This window comes from Squalius cephalus (genome assembly GCF_949319135.1).
Source record: "Squalius cephalus genome assembly, chromosome: 12".
Classification (NCBI taxonomy): Eukaryota; Metazoa; Chordata; class Actinopteri; order Cypriniformes; family Leuciscidae; genus Squalius; species Squalius cephalus.
This window is the reverse complement of record NC_137133.1, coordinates 30,686,586-30,707,320: the sequence shown is the minus strand read 5'-3', so window position 1 is coordinate 30,707,320 and position 20,735 is coordinate 30,686,586. Positions and strand designations below refer to the sequence as shown.

The following is a 20,735-nucleotide window of genomic DNA, read 5'->3' as shown; positions in this document are numbered from 1 at the left end:
CAGACAATTTTAATACATATTTTAAGTTGATTTTTTTTTTTTTTTTTCACTATATGGAAAAGAGCAGCCATACATGTTCATGTTTTTATTTTTAACATACAAAATGCATGAGCTGTAATAAAGCTGGACTGAAAATAAGTATTTGTGCATCCATTAATCTCTGTCAAGGTATAGAAAAATCTACACCACAGATGGGGCTTGCCGGGGGTTATGTAAAATGAATTATAGAGCAAGAAAAAAAAAAAAAAAGAAAAAAGATGAAAATCGATATGTGATCCATTAAGGAGTTAAGTGCTGTGTTCTGACAGGTGGCTCTGTCCCAGGCTGCTCACGTCAATGACGGAAAACCATCCGGGCGTAAATAATGCACGAATAAATCAGCCAGAGATTAATCCTCTCATCGTTCAGGAGTGGAAACCCACAGCAGGACTAAATCACAGCAAACAACATTAGCTTGTGAAGCCATCTATGAATGCGGCCATTCGCTTCGCCCGTTCTGGGGAGCATGTGCGATATTAGCATGAAGGCTGTCTCTCAAGACGATGAAAGATTCATCAAAGAGCGGAGACTTGCTTTGAGTGCAAGCCAAGGCGCTGGAGCCGTCACTAGCTTGAGAAGAAATCACGCCACTTTTCAATTTTAGCACCACCTCCACCACCCAAACCCATTTAGAATCTTTATGTTATATGCATGTGGACATTCAAAAGGCTGATGAGAAACGGGCCATGTTGCCTGGCAGAACGCGGAAACTATATCGATCTGATGCCTCCCAAGAAAAGCTAAGCAATGGCGATGATGTAATCATCCTCCTCCAGTGATGATTTAGTCATTCGGTGTTAGAAGAATCCTATAATGGGTTTGGTCTCCAAAAGATTACATTTTCCAAAGCCCAGTAAGAATTTAAAACCAGACACATTTACTAAGATCTCTTGCTGTGGTTTAACAATGTGAGCGGCTACCTGAAGGCTCTCTCCTCTAATCAACATTTCTCAGTTCAGGGCACACATTATTATGAAGGTAGGCAGGAGGGCGTCTCATTATCCTGAGTGTCTGAGATTACGACTCTGAAGGACTTTCATCAGTGCTGTGCTTGAAACCTGGACTGTGTGCTGGCCACTTTGTATTCAACCGCTTCATATGCCGTGCCTCCCTAGTCAATACATAGTGATGAAACAAGCTTGCGTCTTGCTGAGAGAACAATAATGTAGTGTTCAAAGATTTATATCACTGTTAGACTATTCACAACAAGAGAGATAGCGGAGACCTCCACTGTTATCTGAAACGATGTTTGACAAAGAACTATATACAGGGAGCATTTTATTTCAACACACCCATCTTATTTAACCCGACATACGACATCTGAATCTCAGTGAGGGATGACAAGAGATCATGTCTCATTAAATGAATAGGGTCACAGTAGGGCTGGGGGGGGGGGGGGGGGGTGTCAGTATAATGTTTCAACTGTAGAGACTGTGCTATAGGGCTTTATGTGATTTACATTTGAGAGCAATAATGAAATGCATTATTCCAAACTTATTCATGTGTTATAAATGCTTTAATCTTATAGCCTGGGTTTCCCCATGCTGCCTTGCGCACAGCGCGATTTTATTCACGCTGCTAGGCAGCCTGGACACCATGGACCAGATTTTCCCCTCAAAAAGGGAACCAATCACAGAACGGGGAGGGAGCAGCAAGACGATGACGACGTCTATGCGACACACCGAAGCAGTTTGTTTATATCTATGGATCCAACATGGTATCAGACGCGAAGTTACCTTTCGATGCAGCCTTAGATAGTGTTCTAAGTAGTTTAGAACGCAAGTTTATTTAGTCTTCTTCCTTGTCGAATTTCTGTCGCTCTACATTCGTCATCTGGTATAATTGAAACGATTGGCTATGAGCTACGTACAGGCGCATTTGATAGACATTCGTAGCGCCCAATAAATGGCTCTGGGCATTCGTAAACCACGCCTCAAATACGAGAAAATGAACATGTGGTTCCCAGACCACATCTCAATGAGACGAGGTCTGACGTTAGCCAGGCTATTTATCTTAGATAAAGTTCTAAAAAATGGTCCAACAGTAAATAATACTACTTCATTACAATTAAATTAATTTAATTAAATAAAAATGTCCCTCTAACTTGTGAAACAATGGCTATGTCCCTACAATTTACCATTATACAAAAATACTGACAAAGAATTTTGGTCTGTGCAAAGCATTGTAAAAAAAAATTAGTATTACAGATATTAGCATTTTTTTCAGTGATCTTTATATGAATAGAAAGTTAAAACAACAGCATTCGAAACTGAAATATTTTGTAACATTATTATTGTTTTTTTACTGTCACTTTTGATCAATTCAATGCATCATTGCGAAATAAAAGTATTGCTATTTTTTTTAATTAAAAATTTTGAACGGTAGTGTATTCTACTCTTTAAAAGCATTAAATACAAAAACAACTGTTTAACATCATACAAACACCAGTCTGTCAAGTCATTCATCCTGTAGAAAAATGAAGCTCAACTTCCTTCAGCAACACTACTACACAGCCATTCTGTGCTAGTAGAGTCATTCTGTAGATGAGAGACGGCTGTTCTGCTGAAGGGTCTGCCTTACATCAACAAAACCACACAAGTAGAGGCCTGATGAAGCTCACACAATGATCCATTCGCCCTCCGGACAAAGCTCTGTTCTGCACCGCACAAATGAAAGCTTATACTATCACTGAGAGCACATTTGCTGTGGGACGCAATGAGAAAGCCCTGAGTATCAGCCGAAAATGCCACTCTTTTGATTTGAATCAGATCCTTCACATTCTGCCAGACGTTACTAGGAAAATCTAATTTACAGGAGAGGAGATCGGAAATATGAGCAAAGTTCTGCATTAGCCTGATTCAATGAAGGCTTGGAAATGGGCTTTGTGTGTGTACTTCAGGTCACGCTTGTGAGTCCAACATCTTTTTGGTTTCAAAAAGGCTTTCAATTTATCAGAGTGGGCACAGAGCTTCCTGGATATACTGGGTTCTCCAAATGACCTCTAAGTGGGACGGCGGAGTGTGTGTGTGTGTGTGTGTGTGTGTATTTGTTTGACTTGGCTCAACGACCAGGCAAACAGCCGGACCACCGGGAGAAGACAGACCTAAGGCCCCTGTGGCTCTCCTGAGTGGTATGTTGTGCCCTGCCAACTATAAATGTCACTGATTTCCAACAGTTGCATACAAAGATTTAGGAAATCTGTGTCTTAAAACGTGTAGGAGTCAAGAACAAATGCCAGCTACAGGCTTCAAGCTTCCTTCAGGCAGCGTGTCAATTATAGCCAGCTTGCTATCAAATCCTTTGGCCATAAACACACATTCAGTCTGGTAAAACATGAAAAAAAAAAATCTGTACACTCCAGGTTTACATACCTCTTTGCCTGAGAGATAATAGGCGGACAGCAGGCCTCCGACAAAACGGATGTTCACTTCAAATACAGATATTTCGGCATTCTGAGGGAATAAAGCACAGAAAAACAAGAGGTGAATATTTAAGCTCATAAAAACAATGTGACTGGTTCACCTTGAATTACAGACTGTAAAAATAGGAAAAAAAAAAAAAAAAGTGTGTGTACTACAAACACACTTCACCCTCACACACCAAAAACAAAGAAATGAAACAATACAACAGAGCTGATAAAGCTCTGCTGGGATTGAGCAAAGATACAAACAAGCTCCCACAGGAGGGTGAAATCTGAGTGCAGATATTTTCAGCAGATCTGAGAAACCGTGAATGCTGGGTAAAGGGGTACCGTAATGCATGTTACATGAACAAAAACATCACTCACAGGATACAAAGCTATAAAGAGAGAATGCTCCAGACAGTATCTTCAAATTAAATAAATAGATAAAATCTAATATTTCAATAGAAAACCTCTTTGATTTTATACTTATCATATTTATCTGCAGTAGAGAATACTTATCCTATTACATCTCTAACAATATTATATTAAATATATTTTATACCAGTGGTTCTCAAGACAGGTGGAACAGTACAACCCTGGATATTTACAGTATTTAATCATATATTTTCAGTTTTCACTTGTACAGTATATTATTTATGGCAAAATGAGTAGAAGAAATGAGTACATTTTCAAAAATGATGACTGAGCTACACCTGTCAAAGCAAAATCACTTAACAACCATACCTTAAAATCCCTGGTAATAACACCAAATTTGTCACAAACCAAGTCAAAACCAAATATCTTTAGAAAAAAAAAATATATATATATTTTCAACTTTTTTCAAATGATACCACAATTGTTTGATTAACATTAATGAAACAGACGGCATATATTCTGACCTACTGTACCGCACGGATCTAATATAATGTTACACATCAGATGTTTTTTTTTTTTTTTCTTCCCCAACGATTAACCAAAGTTCACTTAAGACATAAAAGATAATGTTTGCGTGAATACTCGCCAAGACAGATATTTTGAAATACTGCAATTCTGTGTATATATCGGGATCGTGCGCAGTCTGAGGTGTCTTTGTGCGCACGCTTCGAATGTCTCGGTCAGCGCGAGAAAGATCGTTTTGTTTACATAAGCATGAGTATGAAAATCATTCCATTGGTTCAGATTCATGCCATCGAGAATTCGATATGAATATTCAAAAAGTTGGAATGCCACGCTTTAAAACGATACCAAACTTGTGCTGAGGGGAAGCGCCAGTCGTCAAGAAGAGAGCAGAGAAATCAGCATTTTTCATGGACAAAGGAAAGGTACTCCTCTCAGAAAACATACAAATAAAGATACTTTTAGATGTTTAATTGCTATTTGGAGCACTAGGATAGCTAGATGAGGGCTTAAATGAACAAATTATTTTGTGAAAACCGTACATATCCCGTACGCATTCCGACTCAATTTTCCAGCACGGGTCACATATATTAAAAACAACATAATAGTAAATTAATTAATTAATTAAATTATAATTAATTATATATATATATATATATATTCATTTCTAATTTCTCATTCTAATTGCAATATATCTTTGTGCACCTAAAACTCATGCATAGCCCATGTTTACATTGTGTATAGGTAATGTTCTCTTGCTGGTGCAGAGTGCCAATTTGAAAAAAGGTGATACTAGGCCTCAAAAGTTTGAGAACAACGGTTTTATAACATTTGAAAAAAAAAAAAAAAGAAAGAAAAAGAAAAAAAAACTGCCCTCAACCAAACAGCAGGTTTAGCTGGAACGGTTTACATTATATTACATCAATATTTCAGATTGTGATTATTTCAGTCCAATCTGGCACCTGTGGCATGAAACCAAACCGCAATTCTCATTTAGCCTTTGTCATTTGATGTTAAACAGTCTGACCACAGCAAGACATCTGTGGTCTTGTCTGACGGTTCATGAGGTGAATTATTTGTGTCTCTGGGCAACCAAACAATAAATGACCCACTTATTGCTTAGCATAGGAAAGTGCTATCATACACTATCAAAACAATTTCATAATGGTGCACAGGTGGCGCAGCAGAGACATATCTTGCATCACATTGGTAAATATCCAGTTCAGGGCAAGATAAATGGCTGATGTCTAGGGGTGGTTAGGGGTGTTATGGGGGCTTTTGCACCCGATAAGAACTCAGCTATAGGAACTAGCCACCAGGGCGGTCCGCCAAGAACTACATTTTCCCTGAGGACCATTTTCCTGGTTGCATTCGCAACACCAGTAGGAACTCTAAAGTGACGTAAGATGGCCAACAGCAACGTCATTTAACAACATCAACAACTAGAGGATGGAGGACAGCGTGATCAGAGCTGTTTTTGTGGTGTGTCATAGGTTTTGTGATAACAGAGATGGAGGCCCCTATTTTAACGATCTAAGCGCATGGTCTAATTAACACGGCGCACATGCACCTAGGGCGTGTCCGAATCCACTTTTGCTAGTTTAACGAAGGGAAAAATGTTCGGCGCGTTGTGCATGGTCTAAAAGGATTGTCCCTATTCTCTTAATGAGTAATGGGTGTGTTTTGGGCGTAACGTGAAATAAACCAACCAGAGTCTCATCTCCCATTTCCTTTAAAAGCCAGTTGCGCTCGTGCCACTATTTACATAGTGGAATTTGCAAGCGGAAAGATTGAACGCTTCTCCAGAGAGGAAACAGATCAGTTTGTGTGCGAGGTTAAAGCACCATCTACGGGATAAGCCAGATTCCACCATATCCTTATGTTCAAAATAATAATCGTTTACATTGTAATCCTTTCATTTTTAATATTTGGCTAGTTTGTGTGCTGCTGCGCGTCCCTGAGTGTTTAATAAGCAGAGTGTACATGCGTTGTGCACCCCCCTATAGGGGCACATTACTAATGCACCCTTTAATTAACAAAAATAATACTGCGCCATTGACTTTAGACCAGGTTTTTGTTGGTCAATGGCGCAGTCCACTTCAGTTTCCTTAAAATAGCAACGCGCCAACAATGCGCCTGAACACATCTCGTTTTTAATGCATTTGCTATTTAAATAACATGCAGAACGTGAAAATGATAACTGCGTCGGGCTGAAACTAGCAAGAAACACTTGCGTCACGCCTGCCGCTACATTGCGCTGGGTGTGTGATAGGGCCCGGAATGTAGACGTACAAGTTGTGTAATTGAACCAGCAAGGCTAAGAGACGAAATCTCCTATGACAACTTGCAGTTCTACATATCAGAGGCTGAGATAAGAGAGCAACGTGACATGTAAATGCTGTCTATCGCGGTTTTTCATGTTTGTTTAGTTAGTTCATGGAGTAAGTAGAAGTAAACCATTTACACAGCTTTTTACCCAGCAATGGTGGCTGGATGTTTCATATGGCATGTGTTCAGCTGATTAACGTACTTACATCAGTGTAGTTCTTATTGTGCTAAGTTAGATCCTACTCTGAAGTAAACTATTCTGTAACTAAATTTGTTCCCAGTTTCCTGCAGCGCAAACACACCAAAAAACCTTGTACTTCCACCAATAGTTATAAAAACTATGAAAATGTCCTTCGGTGCAAAAGCCCCAATGGAGAGCCTCCTCTCAAATGCTTATATTGTTCCAGTTGCAAGAGGGCTCCAGATGTTTCCGGATGATGGCTCAACCCTTTTGTAGGTCATAGAGGTACCAGTCAGGAACTGGCACAAAAAGACCATGACAAAGGCTTTCTTGTACATGTCAACTTGGAGAAAAAAATTAAACGGGGCGAAAAAAGTAAATACTGTAAAATTCTGGATAAAACTGGATATAACTTTGTGTGAATAAATGGTAACTATTGAACCAGTGGTAAAGCCTGAAAAATTCACGGCAGAAGGGACATAGACTGATGTGTAAAACAAAAAAGTGGGTCAAAAATACCCCAAAAAACCTCCACAAGACATGTCAGAAGTTCACTTCTGCAATCTTCTCCCTGTACACATGAATATGTACAAAGTCAATAGGGAATCAGTAGAAGTTAGAAGAGGCAAAAGCAGCAATGCACAACCTCCACAGACTCTGCAATTATTAAAGAGCTGCCTAAGACTTTGCTTCGCTTCGAAAAATATAAAGCCAACCGAATCGCTGATACTGATGAGGAAAGGGTGGAAAACCCTTAGAGAGAATGATATGGGTATTTAAAAAATAAAATCCATCTGCAACAGACAGAAGCACAGTTATGATACAGACTAGATGTCGAAGAAAACTGTTTATGTTAATTCAGGGGTTTGGGGTGCGCCTCCCCAGGGGGGCACGAGACGAGAGCATGTTAGGGGAGGCACGGAGTAGGGCTGGGCAATATGGCGATGCCAATCAAGAGAGGTTTTTCCATATAGTTTATCCATTTGTAAATACATCTGTGTAGCGCAGAACTGCTTAACAGGATGCGACAGAGCAGCAAAAAAAAAAAGATGAATAAGAAAAAAAGCGCAGGACGTGCTTGATGATGTGTTATGAAAAGCACAAACTACAAAAGAGACCTGAATTCTGTTCTGACAGGAGGCTTTCTGTAGCGCACATCCGAAGCCCATGAGTTCTGAATTCAGTTCACTTTGCCAGCTTATTGTGCTTGAATGGTCAAATACACACATTAATGCGTCTAAATGACCATCTTGGTGAGTCTTCACATAAACACAGCCAATTATGTTTAAAGTGAAAGTCAACAGCGAAATTACCATTATATTGTATCCATGCATAAGTTCTTAAAGTGAAAGCAGCCTCATATAGAGGGCATGCATTGACATCACTTTCCTGTCGGAACACGCCCCTCCAGCCGGAATGAGGGGCAAAAGAGCTGCTGCATGACTGGATTTAATAGGCGAAACTGTGGAAGTGTGAGTAAAACGAACGATTATCAGTTTAAACTAAAGGTTGGACTCGATATGGTGTTCCTTACAGCTTACCAAAGATCCAGTGATCCGTGGATATTGGCATACAGTCAGTTATTGTGTTTCCTGACATTTATATGTGCCTGATTTCGATGCCGGGGAAATACATAAAGCAAATTTGCCTGTGAACGCTTTAAATACAATATAGGTAGGTCTAAATCCGGGTGATCACTTATATCACCATATCGTCCAGCCCTAAAACTTGTATCGTTTTTTGTCCGTTTATTTAAAAACACCCAATTATGCAGAATATACGATAGTAAATATTTAATTGACGAGTTGTCAATACAATATATAACAATACAATATATAGACTATGATTTTACTCCAAAATTTAGCATATTGGCATATGATGACTGCAAATCCATCTGTCGCTGCCTGGATCCAATTGTTTCTATGAATTGCAGTGATCCATTTGCTTCTCTATTCCGTAGCTATCGGCAGTCTTTAAAAATATACCTCAGATTTCAAGTCAAATCTATTTATTCATTCAATCTCAAAGCTCTTTCCCATTTTAGATGCGTTTTGTGAGTTTTTCGCGGCATTCACGCTAAAAACCAATGTTGCTGCTCAGTCTTTCTGCCTCTATAGGCCATCCTGCTGTTGTCTATGCTGTTAATGTTAATAAAAAAAAGAGAAAGAAAATCATTAGCTACTCTCTAGCCTGCATATCTTTGACAGATTTATTAAGAATCGGTGTGTATACAGTTCATACAGTGCAATGTATGAACTGTATGCAGTGCATACTTCAGATGAGCCTGCACTATAGAGAACGGAGAGGGATGGACACAACGAGCCACACTGTGTTTGAGTGCTGAATCTAATATCTCTGATTGGTAATCCTTATAAAAAGGGCAGGGATTTTCTATTTATATGCTTTTGATGAGGTTTTTCGATTCCTCAGCAGTATAGTGTCTCTGTCTGAAAGGTTATCTCACTCGGGTTCGAGTCCAGTTGGGATTTGTGGTCATTGCAACACAGCGGTCTTTTACAGCAGTCTGTGAATCTGACCTTCGATGATGCTGGCTTTTACAGGAATAAAAGAATCCCACAGCATAAAAGATGAGAGATCAGGGCTGTTGATACAGAGAAGTGGCTCTCCTCCTCAGTTCAGTTCCAGGGTCAGATTTCTCTGTAAAGCAATCTGACCAGAACTTGTAAAACAACTGAATGTGGTAATGAGGATTCAGGAATGACCTGATTTAACAAAAAATGCTAGACAAATAAAATGCTGAGATTATGTGCAAGGATAAACAAGATTAATCATATCTCCTAATATAAATCAATGAGTCGCCAAAGAGATTGGACCACTTTGGGAAAACCTTTGAACTGATCTGAAACTATACTCTGGATGATAATGTAAGCTTGATTTGCTGATAGCCTTTACTTAGATAAACACCTTTTAGCTTCTCAAAGATAACCGGATGATAGTGGAGGTCAAATAAAGCAGCATGACTAAACTTACAATGGCTACAATTATTCCACAAAAAAAAAGTGCATCCGAAAAGAGTTGCTTAGTATTCAAGAGACAAGCTGAATATTAATAACCGTTTCACAGGGGATTTTTGTGGACTCTTTCATTGTTGGAATTGCTTGAGGGTAGAAAGAAAAGCCTTTCAATTAAAAGTTGTTTAACACTCTTCATTAAAGCATTGGACCCAGATACAGTCTTCTCTCTTGCCTTAAATTGAGGCGGTAGGATGTACTGAAGAATTTCCGATGCTTAACTAAATGTAAACCCCTGCAGAATGTCTAATGAAATGCCTAAAAGAGCCACATCAAACAAAGCATCATTTTTTGCCTACTTTATCCTGCATGTCTTAATTTGTACATTAACTTGGTTTAGTGATTTCTGGAGTGATCTGCATAAAGTACTGATTCCCTTTTACTATTCACTTATCCATTGTCTTTATGATTAATCAGATTTATGCCTTCAGTGCTGGTCTCAGGTCTTCTATTCTCCCTACTGGGTGCAGTTCTGAAGACGAAATAGTTAAGCACTTCTCATATTACTGAAGTATTATTGATGATTTTTTTTTTTTTTTTGTCCCACATATTTCTTTTTAACATTTAGGCCTCTATATTTTGATCAATTTAATGTTTCCTTTCAAAGAAAAAAATATTTTAAATATAATTTTGAACAGAAGTGTGAATAAGTATAAATATAATCTGATCACACATTAGCTAAGGGTTTGTTTTTACCTGCCCCATCCTTCAATATCAGACGCTTTAGCTTAGTTCTATTTATTACATTGTGTCATGGACTGAAACGCACCATACAGACATACTAAAACGATCAAATCACACATTTTAGCTGTTCGTTTCAAACATTTCTTCTTAAATATCATACAGAAAATGATTCCTCATGATAGGACCCATTTAAGTCATGCTGACATGGCTGTTTTTGGAAAACATGTGAACTGAACTGCAAATCATGGAGTAAACAATCAAAGTTCAGGGGCTGGGAGTCTGGAATTAAAATGTATTGCTGAAAAAATGGGAGAAAGCATGATGCAGAAGATAGTTTATGAAGCTTGGAGAATGTGGAGCGTCTCCTCATACATTACACCAAGAGTCGTGAGTCAGAGTCTTATTGGCAGATTAACAAGCGGTGATGCTAGTAGACACTCCGTCAGCGCTGGAGACGACGTTTTCAAAGCCTTATCAAAAAGTCATTATTCTGATTCTGTTGTATTATTCAGAGGAAATTTTAGAGCAAGGAAGTATTTGTACGGATAAGAATCAACTGTATCATCAGAAATGAGTATAAAAGGCTTGAGTCTTACCATGTTAAAGTCTAGGTTCCTGTCCACCCACTCAGTAGCAGCCTCGAATTCGTCATACATCTCCATAATGTAGAGCGTGTCCAGTGCATCCACAATGGTGGCTCCTTTGAGACTACCTGTGGATAAATACGACAACAAACCATTAGAGAAGAATTCCTGTGGGATTACCTCTAGGATCAGAGCCTAGCGGTAGCTTGAAATAAAACCGATAGCTCAATGATAAAGACCTCAGAGCCTCTGAGATATGGTCACTAATTCCCTGCCTAAGGTAAAATCTTGTCTAGAGAGCAAACAAACCCCAACTACAACAAATACAAACCTTGCGAGTCAACACCCTCAAAGAGAAGACAAGGTTAAGATGAACAGATCAGGCCATGTCAGATTACTTCTGTATTTTAGTAGATGACACGAAAACAACATCCTGGATAAAAGAAACACTCAACAAGTCTCTGGTGATGTAATATACAGTTTACATAATACATTTAGCCTTTCATAGACTTGGACTTGGGCTCCTTAGTTTCATATGATGTGAATCAGTTTATCAAGAACACTAATACGAATCCACTAAACACTGGGACACTGATGACTTGAAAACCCGCAACATGTTTGCGCATTAAAATGTAGATGTTATATCATATAAATAATACAATATAAAAAATGCTATGTGTAATATTATACTAAAAATAGTATTATTGTTATAAAAATAAAAATAATACAAATCTGAGTTAAATTGTAAACAATTTGATGCTATATTAGTAGTGTATTATTATTATTAGAATTAAAATTAAGATTTATTTTAGTTAATTTAAAACAATTTGATGGCTAGTAGTAGTAGTAGTAGTAGTAGTAGTAGTAGTAGTAGTAGTAGTAGTAGTAGTATAAACAACCACAGTAATAAACAATAATATTTCTGTCTTAATTTTTATGCATTCTCGAATAGTTTAATTTCTTATAAAATACATTTTATATATAAAAAAATATTTTAAATTATTAATTCATTAATTATTTTAGAATGCTATCATATATTTTACTTCATCTGAATTACTTTTAACTGCTTACCCAGTTTTATTAAGTAGTCATTGAGTCTGTACTATGCACTTCACTTTGTTTCAGCTACAGTACCAAATCAGATATCAGAAGACTACAACGGACAGTCCGGACTGCTGAAAGGATTAATGGTGTTCCCCATGCCCACATTCAAGGATCTGTACTCTTGCAGAGTGAGGAAGAGGGCAGGTAAACATCTCACAGACTCCATTTACCCTGGACACAACCTCTTTGAACTGTTGCCGTCCATCTGGCAATTCAGAACAATTCTAATTCTAATTGTATTACAATTAAGAAAAAGAGCAACCATTGATCGAGAGAAGAGGGAGAAATAGTATTAGGATCATTGTTTCGGAGCATGCGCTCTTGGCCATGGTTTCAACACTTCTGTTTTTCATTTAAAGCTGCAGATTTCATTTTGTCCCCATAATACAAATAAAAAAATAATCCTTAACTACTAATTGGTCTTATTTTAGGTCATTTCACACAACCATTTAAGGCAGCATTACTCAGCAAGCTTCTCTGACAACATGATAAAAAGAAAAAAAGAATGCAGCTAATTAGGGTGCTGATGTTATGCAACACAAACTTAAGTGGGGAAAGGGAAGGAAAACAATAGCATATGGTAACTGGAACACTCCTCAACAACAACAAAAGACATTCGTTGTAGTTTTTGCATTTGTACTGATTACAAACACAGCAGGTTGGGCGACAGTTTCTTGTACTTTAATTATTAGTCAGGCACTGCATGCAACCCCCTTCAACAAATTCAAAGCAGCCAACCAGCTGTGTTCCTCATTTAACAGCCCAGGCTCTTTCTAGTGAAGTTGAAGACGCAACATGACAGAATTATTGTGTGCAATATATGTACGCAACATCTCAAACGCCTCCTGCAGAGCGATCACACATCTTTTCCACATTGACTGTTGCTAGAGCCAATGAAATGACGAATAATCTCCCAAGAGAGTACGCTATGAAGTTATTGCAGGAGTTAGACGGGGAGAAGTTTTTGAACAGGAAAAAATAATGTCTTATGTATTTACTTTCGCAATTCTGGCTTTTCTTTACAAAAAAAAAAAAAAAAAAAGAAAAAAAAGTGTATCTCACTTCCAAAATTCTGTCAGGAGAAACACATGAGAAATGACTCTGTTGGGTTTAAAGCATGTGGGAGATCCACAAGTAGAAGAGGACCACAACGAGGTGTCAAAAGAAACAGGAAATGGGATGTGGTGAACACCAGACAAAACACCATAAAAATGTGCAAAGTGACCTCCCTCTTGTTTCCTGCAGGAACACTGTTCTTTAGGCAGAACTGTCATCGTGCTGTTAAATTGCACCCTCATAAAATGTCGGTTTATGGTCCAACGTGACTTTTTCAACTCAGACTACTTTGGTTTAAAATCATTTTTCTATCTTACAACCCTACTCCCTAAATCAAAATCACTGGTTACTGTAAGCTACACTTTGTAAAAGCCAGGAAAACAGACAAGGATGAGACTGCATCATGCTGAACTACAAGACCGGAGTACAAAACCATTCACAAGTAAAGGTGAAAAGTCTGAAGGCACAGAATGAAGGCATGCGTGTATTAATATGGTCGACTTGTAGGTTTCGTAGATGTTCATTGGTTCCTAGTGGCCTGCCTTTTGTGAAAAATAACACATCTATACATTAATACGCAAATGTAAAAGTACAAAAATCTATATGCAGTACATACAGAGAAAGAAAAATCAATGAAAAAAATTAAGTTCACAGTATAACAATGCACAGTGCAATTTCTTCCTGATAAATAGAGAAAGCTAGATGCTGATGTAATTTTTTATGTGGCAAGTTGTAAAGATATCAGAATCAGCATGGCTATATGACTACACTAGTGTATCCAGTGTAACCACCTTTTGACAGCTTCACATTCTGCTTAAGCCAACGATTTCCATATACCTTAAACACAATACTCCGCGCACACAGTTGAAATAAGATGCAAAGAGTAAGCAAATATTGGTGTTCTATGCAGAGACGACGCAAATCAAAATCTCCTTCAAGGCAGAAACTGCACTGTAGGTGAAAGGACAGCATATTTGTGCACTGCAAACAGGCCCTTGAGGACGAAAACCCCAGTGAGGAAGTGTGAGAAGGTCATAAATCACTTCACTATGAAGCTTTCCAATACAGCCCTCGGTTAGACATTCACGTCCCAAAAGCTTTTCTCCTACATGACTGGTTTTACCCTCTGAATGCTGACCCGAATCAGGAATATACAATCTTATCCGCAGGGAAGTCCACTGCACAGGTTTAGGAGAGACTCTTAGGCACTATACACAGACCTTATCAATACCAATTACACTGGTAAATTACAATCCAGGCACTTAATGACCTGATAAAGCCATCCACCATCATGAATCATTGCTGAACCTGATGAGAGCATGTTGTGACCCTTAGGTTAGAGGTGATAGGATACCAGCCTGCTTGTCTTTCAATACAAAGACTTGATCTTATCAACGCTTTACCCCTCGAGAAGGTTGTGGATCGAAGACGATAACAATCCAACGTCGAAATTACAATCAACTATTGAACCATCTTCCACCCCACTGCATGCAATGGTTTAATCAATGAGACCAACAAATAGCCATTCTAAAACAGGGAAAAAACAAACAAGATACTTAATGTTTGACGGTAACATCACGTGTTGGAGCTCATCTCAGCAAGGCCTGTATAACAGATGGTCGCTCATTTGGGATCTGAAAGAAAGCCATTACCAGAAGAGAACCTCCTGGAAACGGTATTATCGAAATGAAGGTTGACCTCCAGAGCTATTTGGCAGGGAATTGACATTGGCAGCATCTGCAAGGTGGTACAATCCTGCCTGTTTATTCTGGGCAGACAGATACTGGACAGTAATTCAGAGAACATTATCTGGCAGGGCATTTTGAAAAGAAATGAACATTTGACATCACGGAAAATAATAAAACATGGGACACAAAGCTTAAAAGCCTATGAAGCTAATTTAATAACACACCGACTTCTCAGTCAAACTCCAACAGCACTGAATAAGTATTTAAATAGTATGAACATGAGTCAAGAATATGTCGATTTAAGCAGTTTCAATTTACATCTGATTACTTCATTTGCTCATATTTATATTAAATACATATTAAAAACTAGCATTGAGAAATGTAAATAAATAATAAAATAGCTATTGATTTCAGGAAAACCCTACCTGCTGTCATACAAATTGAAAAGTTAATATATAAAATTCTCACAAATATTTAGCACATGATGGTTGATTATTGGCATATTTCATTAAAAAAAAAAAAAGAAGCAGTCTAATGAGTCAGTTGACTCCATAATCGATCCGAAAAGATTCTCTGACTCATGTCTATTCCAAAAACTTGCATTACTAAAAAATATTGCCATTTTTTTTTTAAAAAAAGAACCAGCAATCGTCTCACAAATCAGATATCACTGATTTTGCTGTTCATTTGTTTGTGCATGCAAACAGTGAGAACAACAAAGTTGTATAGTCTATTTATTGTCCTTTATTTTCCTATGTCCTGTGGTTCTCAATATATTCAATTCAGGCTGCAAGCTCACAACAAAAAAAAACTAAAATAATAATAAATAGTGTTGCTGCTGGGTTGTAGATACAGCAGCAGGGTACTGCCACTGCTGAATACACACAGTGAAACATTACCTCCTCTAGTGACTGTTGTAATGAGGAAAATATATAAACAGACGTTATCAGTGAACTCTGAGGACTGACACAATCTCTAGTCAGTGCTTCTAAAGCAAAATACATCACTTCAAAAATAAGATTAGACTGGTGATTACAGTTGAAACAAGAAGACTCGTCTTGCTCAGCAAGAAGTTGTTTGTAAGCACATCTCCAAGCAGCGGGAACTCCTAAAACCTGCTGTGACACTGGACGATGGGTTTCTTCAGGCAACAAACAGAAACGTAGATGAAACAAGCCAATGGCCATCACAACAATGCCATGATTGTGGTACAATTCAGACTGGAGGATATTCATGGCTGAACGTGCAAACACCGCTGCAACAAAGCTGTCTGCTGCATCCTAAAAGCATCAAACCATTTAGTACCAAAGATGCTCCAATTTGTGTTCGCCAGTCGACAGCCAACTGGATAATCATCATCCTCTTAAAAACAGATGGGAGTTTCTTCAACTATGGGATATTTTAGGTCTCAGAGGTTGATTTCTAGGAAAACTAACAGATTGCAACTTTTTTCCTTGTTTATTGAAGGTCACATTAAAATCGGAGACATTATAAAAGCAGGAGACTGTTCACTCGTATAAAAATGAATGGGAGAAATTGCTGCTCACAATATGGCAGGTGCAGTCTTGTCTTACATTTAAAAGAACAAATCGTCTTTTTCATAGTGACACTGACTGTCATTTACTCTAAAATGCATGCACATTAACTGAGCAACCCTTAACCCTTTTAGGGGCCATTCACACAAAACACGGTTTTGCATATATATATATATGTTTTTTTATATATATATATATATATATATATATATATATATATATATATATATATATATATATATAAAAAAAAACAAAAATTACCAAAAAAAAAGTTGAGCCACTGCAAAAGACAAGAACACAACACGTCCATCCAGCACGTTAACATATAAAAAGAACATCTGAACTGAAAGTCCATCATGAAAAGGTAACATTTTTAAAACTATGGTTACCTTGATAAATATTCAGGAATGTGAAAATACTTATTAAATATGTTTCCACAAATTATGACCATCACACAATTTTACAGCTAATAAAAGTATAAAATGTATTTTGTGATGTGTTAAATTTTAAAGTTAAAATATGAATATTTGTTTTGCTCTTTAATATTTACATATATGACAATTATAAAATGGTACTGCTAATCAAAAGCTAGTGTAGCAAAAAGCACGCTCGACAAGCAATCTGAACCAAGAGTAGAAAAAGTAAAGTCAAGAAAAAGTTCTGCTTCCTAACAAAGACTATTCATTTAAATGCAGAGGTTCTCTCTATAGAACAAAAACCCAGCGCCTCTTCTGACCTATGCCCCAAACACACAGCTAAGCATACAACTTTTGTTGGGTCATTAATATAAGTGTGGCTATATACTGACAGAACATCATGGTTCAGCAGCCACTGTGTTAAATGAGCACACAAGGGCTTAGAGCCAGACTGACGTGTTCTTCCTCTTCCCTTCCACTTATCTATGCTCTTCTACACTTTCAAAAAGATTGTGATGGTGTTTTTATGCTTTTTATTTTATTGCAAAGTTCATGTCATGGACCATCACAGATCGGTTTTATTCACTGTTGGGAAATTGTTATTTCCAAATCACAATCTTTTCCCTATGCGTTTTATTAGAGGAAGTGGTCGTGAGTGACAAGCACGCACATTCGGAAACTGCACACAGTTCATACTGTACCTGAGCGGCTTCATTAGCCAAGACACTGTCTCAGTCCCTGCTGGTTTCTAACAGAGAGATCCAGTCTGGAGAATCTGCTCCTGCCCTGAGCACAGATGATTGGCACATGGAACAGAACGACCAGTATTTTACGAAGACACTCAAATCTCTATGCAGGTCAACTTTCAAACATTCTCTCGGAACAAATATCCTAAGCAGAGTGCTGTTGTACGAAATTCAGTTAGTAAATCTAAGATTACGCATACTCTGGTCTTAAAAAGCAGCAAACCCTGACAAGCAGAGTGATACAAACAGTACATTCTATTGAATGTCAAATGGAGTTCAGCTGAACAAATTAGAGAACAACTGTTGTGCATTTAACACATTGGTCTTTATCCTGTACAAAGTATTTAAATTGCATTTAAATCCAACCCATGATCTTGGCGTTTCCAGTGCAAAGCTTTTGTTTGAGGTCAGCCAATCAAATCAGAGAATAACTATTATACATGTTAAACATTGACATTTTTCCTGTACATCAAAATATGATTTTATCATGCAGTGAAATGTAAAAAATAAATAAACTCTTCATTAGAAAGAAAATAGTGTTCTAAATCAATAATTCTCCATTTAAATTATTCTACCAATTAAGCCCATATAGTCCATTTTTTAGGGATGCACCGATTGGAAAATTTTGACTGATACCGATAACCGATAATTCTTTGTATTTGAAAGCCAATAACCGATAAATCTAAATCCACATTTTATTTTTGAGAGCCTGATTACAAAACACAAGTTTCACCATTAAAAGCCATGACCCAAGTACACAACTATAATGTTCTCATAATAATTTTATGTAGCTTATATGACAGCACTGCACATGTTGCACTTAACTGTATTTTCCTTTTTGAAGTGATTTCAATCATTTTCAAGCAATTCAAAAGCATCGTGGCGAACTGTGCACATCTGAAGTGAAGCGTCTCAGCTGAAGGAAATAATCCATTGTTTATAGGCTTTAATATATCGGCCAAATTTTCTTATCAGGCAGATAACGATAACATTAAAAATTAACAAATATCAGCCAATACCAATATGGTGGCCGAAGTATCATGCATCCCTACCATTTTTAACAAATATACCTAAAAAAAAAAATCATACTGGTAAAATGACACTTAAGAGTAATTCACTGCTTAGGATAAACTGCACAATTTGGAAGAAAAACTACATATGCAATAAACTTTTTGGACCATGTGATGGTGGTAAACAATGTAATAAACTTCAATTTAACATTTTCAAACTTTTTGGACAACGTGATGGCGATAAACTTTAATCAGTCATTAATTGCAATTATTTGAATTATATTAAATTATTTCATCACTAACACCCCATTCTCTTTTACCGCATTCTCCTTGCTTCTTATCCTAGACTATAATGTGTATTCAATGGTCTTAAGCCCAGTGTGTGAGAAATATTCAAACTCTCTAATACACAGATTCTTAATGATTTTTTTTTTTTTTTTTTATGGTGGGTTAAACGCAATTCATCATAAATTGCCATATACTGCGCAAGATTTAATGAACTTTAATGCAACTGAGGTCAAATGCATCAGATGGCATGCAGTGGCACAGAATACGTTTATAAAAACACGTGGCAATATTCTCACACATCTGGAACACACAAGCAGGCATAATGTTTTGACTAAGCACTTCCATATGGCTTGACTTCAGCCTGATTTTTCTCTGCGAGCTAAAGCCCTGTGGGTTGTAAAGTGGCTGTTCTTGTGACCGCCTCAGTGATCATGATTTCCAGCGAGGTCTTACTCCGTGTCGGTGTGTGTGTGATCCGATCGGCCGGTATCAGCAGCTCACATCTCACTGAGAAACGCGATCTACAAAAGCACAAAACAGTCATTCCAGCTGCCTGGTCAGGTACAAAAACCCTGACCAGCATATTCCAGATAATCTTTTATTCAAAGCCAACGTATCATTAACCCAACCTCTAATTTTATAATGGAAACCCCTGCCAGACAAAACGCAGCAATGGTTGAGCATGTGTTCAGTGGTCTCCTGTGTTCATGGGCCGTGTTCGAGAGCTGTCAGGCTTTGACTGACATGGGAGTCTTTTAAAACGCACACACACGTCTGAGGCTGTGGGGCACGAGGGGATGTGAAGAGTGTGACGTGCTTCTTGCCAGATTGTTATTCTGATAGTGTGTGAGCCAAAATTAAGACTGTATATTCTTCTGGCAAGTCCAAAGCAAAATTATGGAGGTTAATCAAATGTGCGTTGTAAATCCCCGGCCTGCCCTCCAGCTGAGTGCCAATTGACTATGTGGAGTTTACAACACAACAGCAGGACGTCTGATGAATGTTTCATAACACTCTCAGTCTCGATCCTGAAAAACACTGATGTGCATGAAACAAGATTCAGACAACTCAATTAATTGAGAGGATATGCAGCTGGAAATTGTTTGCATGGTCAAAAGTTTGCAGTCAAACCCCACATTTTGATTCAATAGTGATGCACAACAAATTTATCTGCAACTGAAAATTATTATTTTAAATTAGACTCGGTTTGGAATCAAATAAATGATATATTTTCCTAAGTGATCACTACATGAACATCTAATATTGTTTAAAAACAATGGCATTTTTGGCCAAGAATTTCCCAGGGGATGAAATTTTAGTGCATCATTAATTTTCATCCGTAAGACAGACAAGATACAGTAAGCTTTCAACCTGAAAAATCTGAGAAATTGCATGACGACCTGCAAAAGTTTTTAAATGCCCAAAGGTTTCAAAGGGAGGTTATTTATGCAGGATTTAGAAACTATTCTAATTGGTTTGCTAAACTTAATTGTTAAATCAATCAGTGAAGCTATAAAAGTGTGCCAACCCAACAGTCTACTATAAAATACTAAAAAAGTTAATAAATCTAGGACAAATTTAAAGGACAAGTTCGGTATTTTACACTTAAAGCCCTGTTTTCAGATCGTTTCTGATGAAATAGAACGGTTAAGATTAAAATTTGGACACATCGATTTCTTTCGCTTTCCCCCCACCTACAGAATGGCTGCATAGGTGCACTGGAACAATCCTTCCTAAAACGCAT

The 20,735-nt window shown here is 37.7% G+C and overlaps 1 protein-coding gene across 1 annotated transcript in view; it reads right to left on the bottom strand.

Moving 5' to 3' along the window:
* Positions 1-20,735, bottom strand: part of man1a1 (mannosidase, alpha, class 1A, member 1) — a 107,430-nt gene that overhangs the window by 58,430 nt on the left and 28,265 nt on the right. The window contains exons 3-4 of the mRNA XM_079889371.1: positions 11,161-11,276; positions 3,411-3,491 (exon numbers count right to left, since the gene is read on the bottom strand). Coding sequence (XP_079745497.1) covers positions 3,411-3,491; positions 11,161-11,276 — 197 coding nt within the window. The remainder of the gene's footprint in view (positions 1-3,410; positions 3,492-11,160; positions 11,277-20,735) is intronic.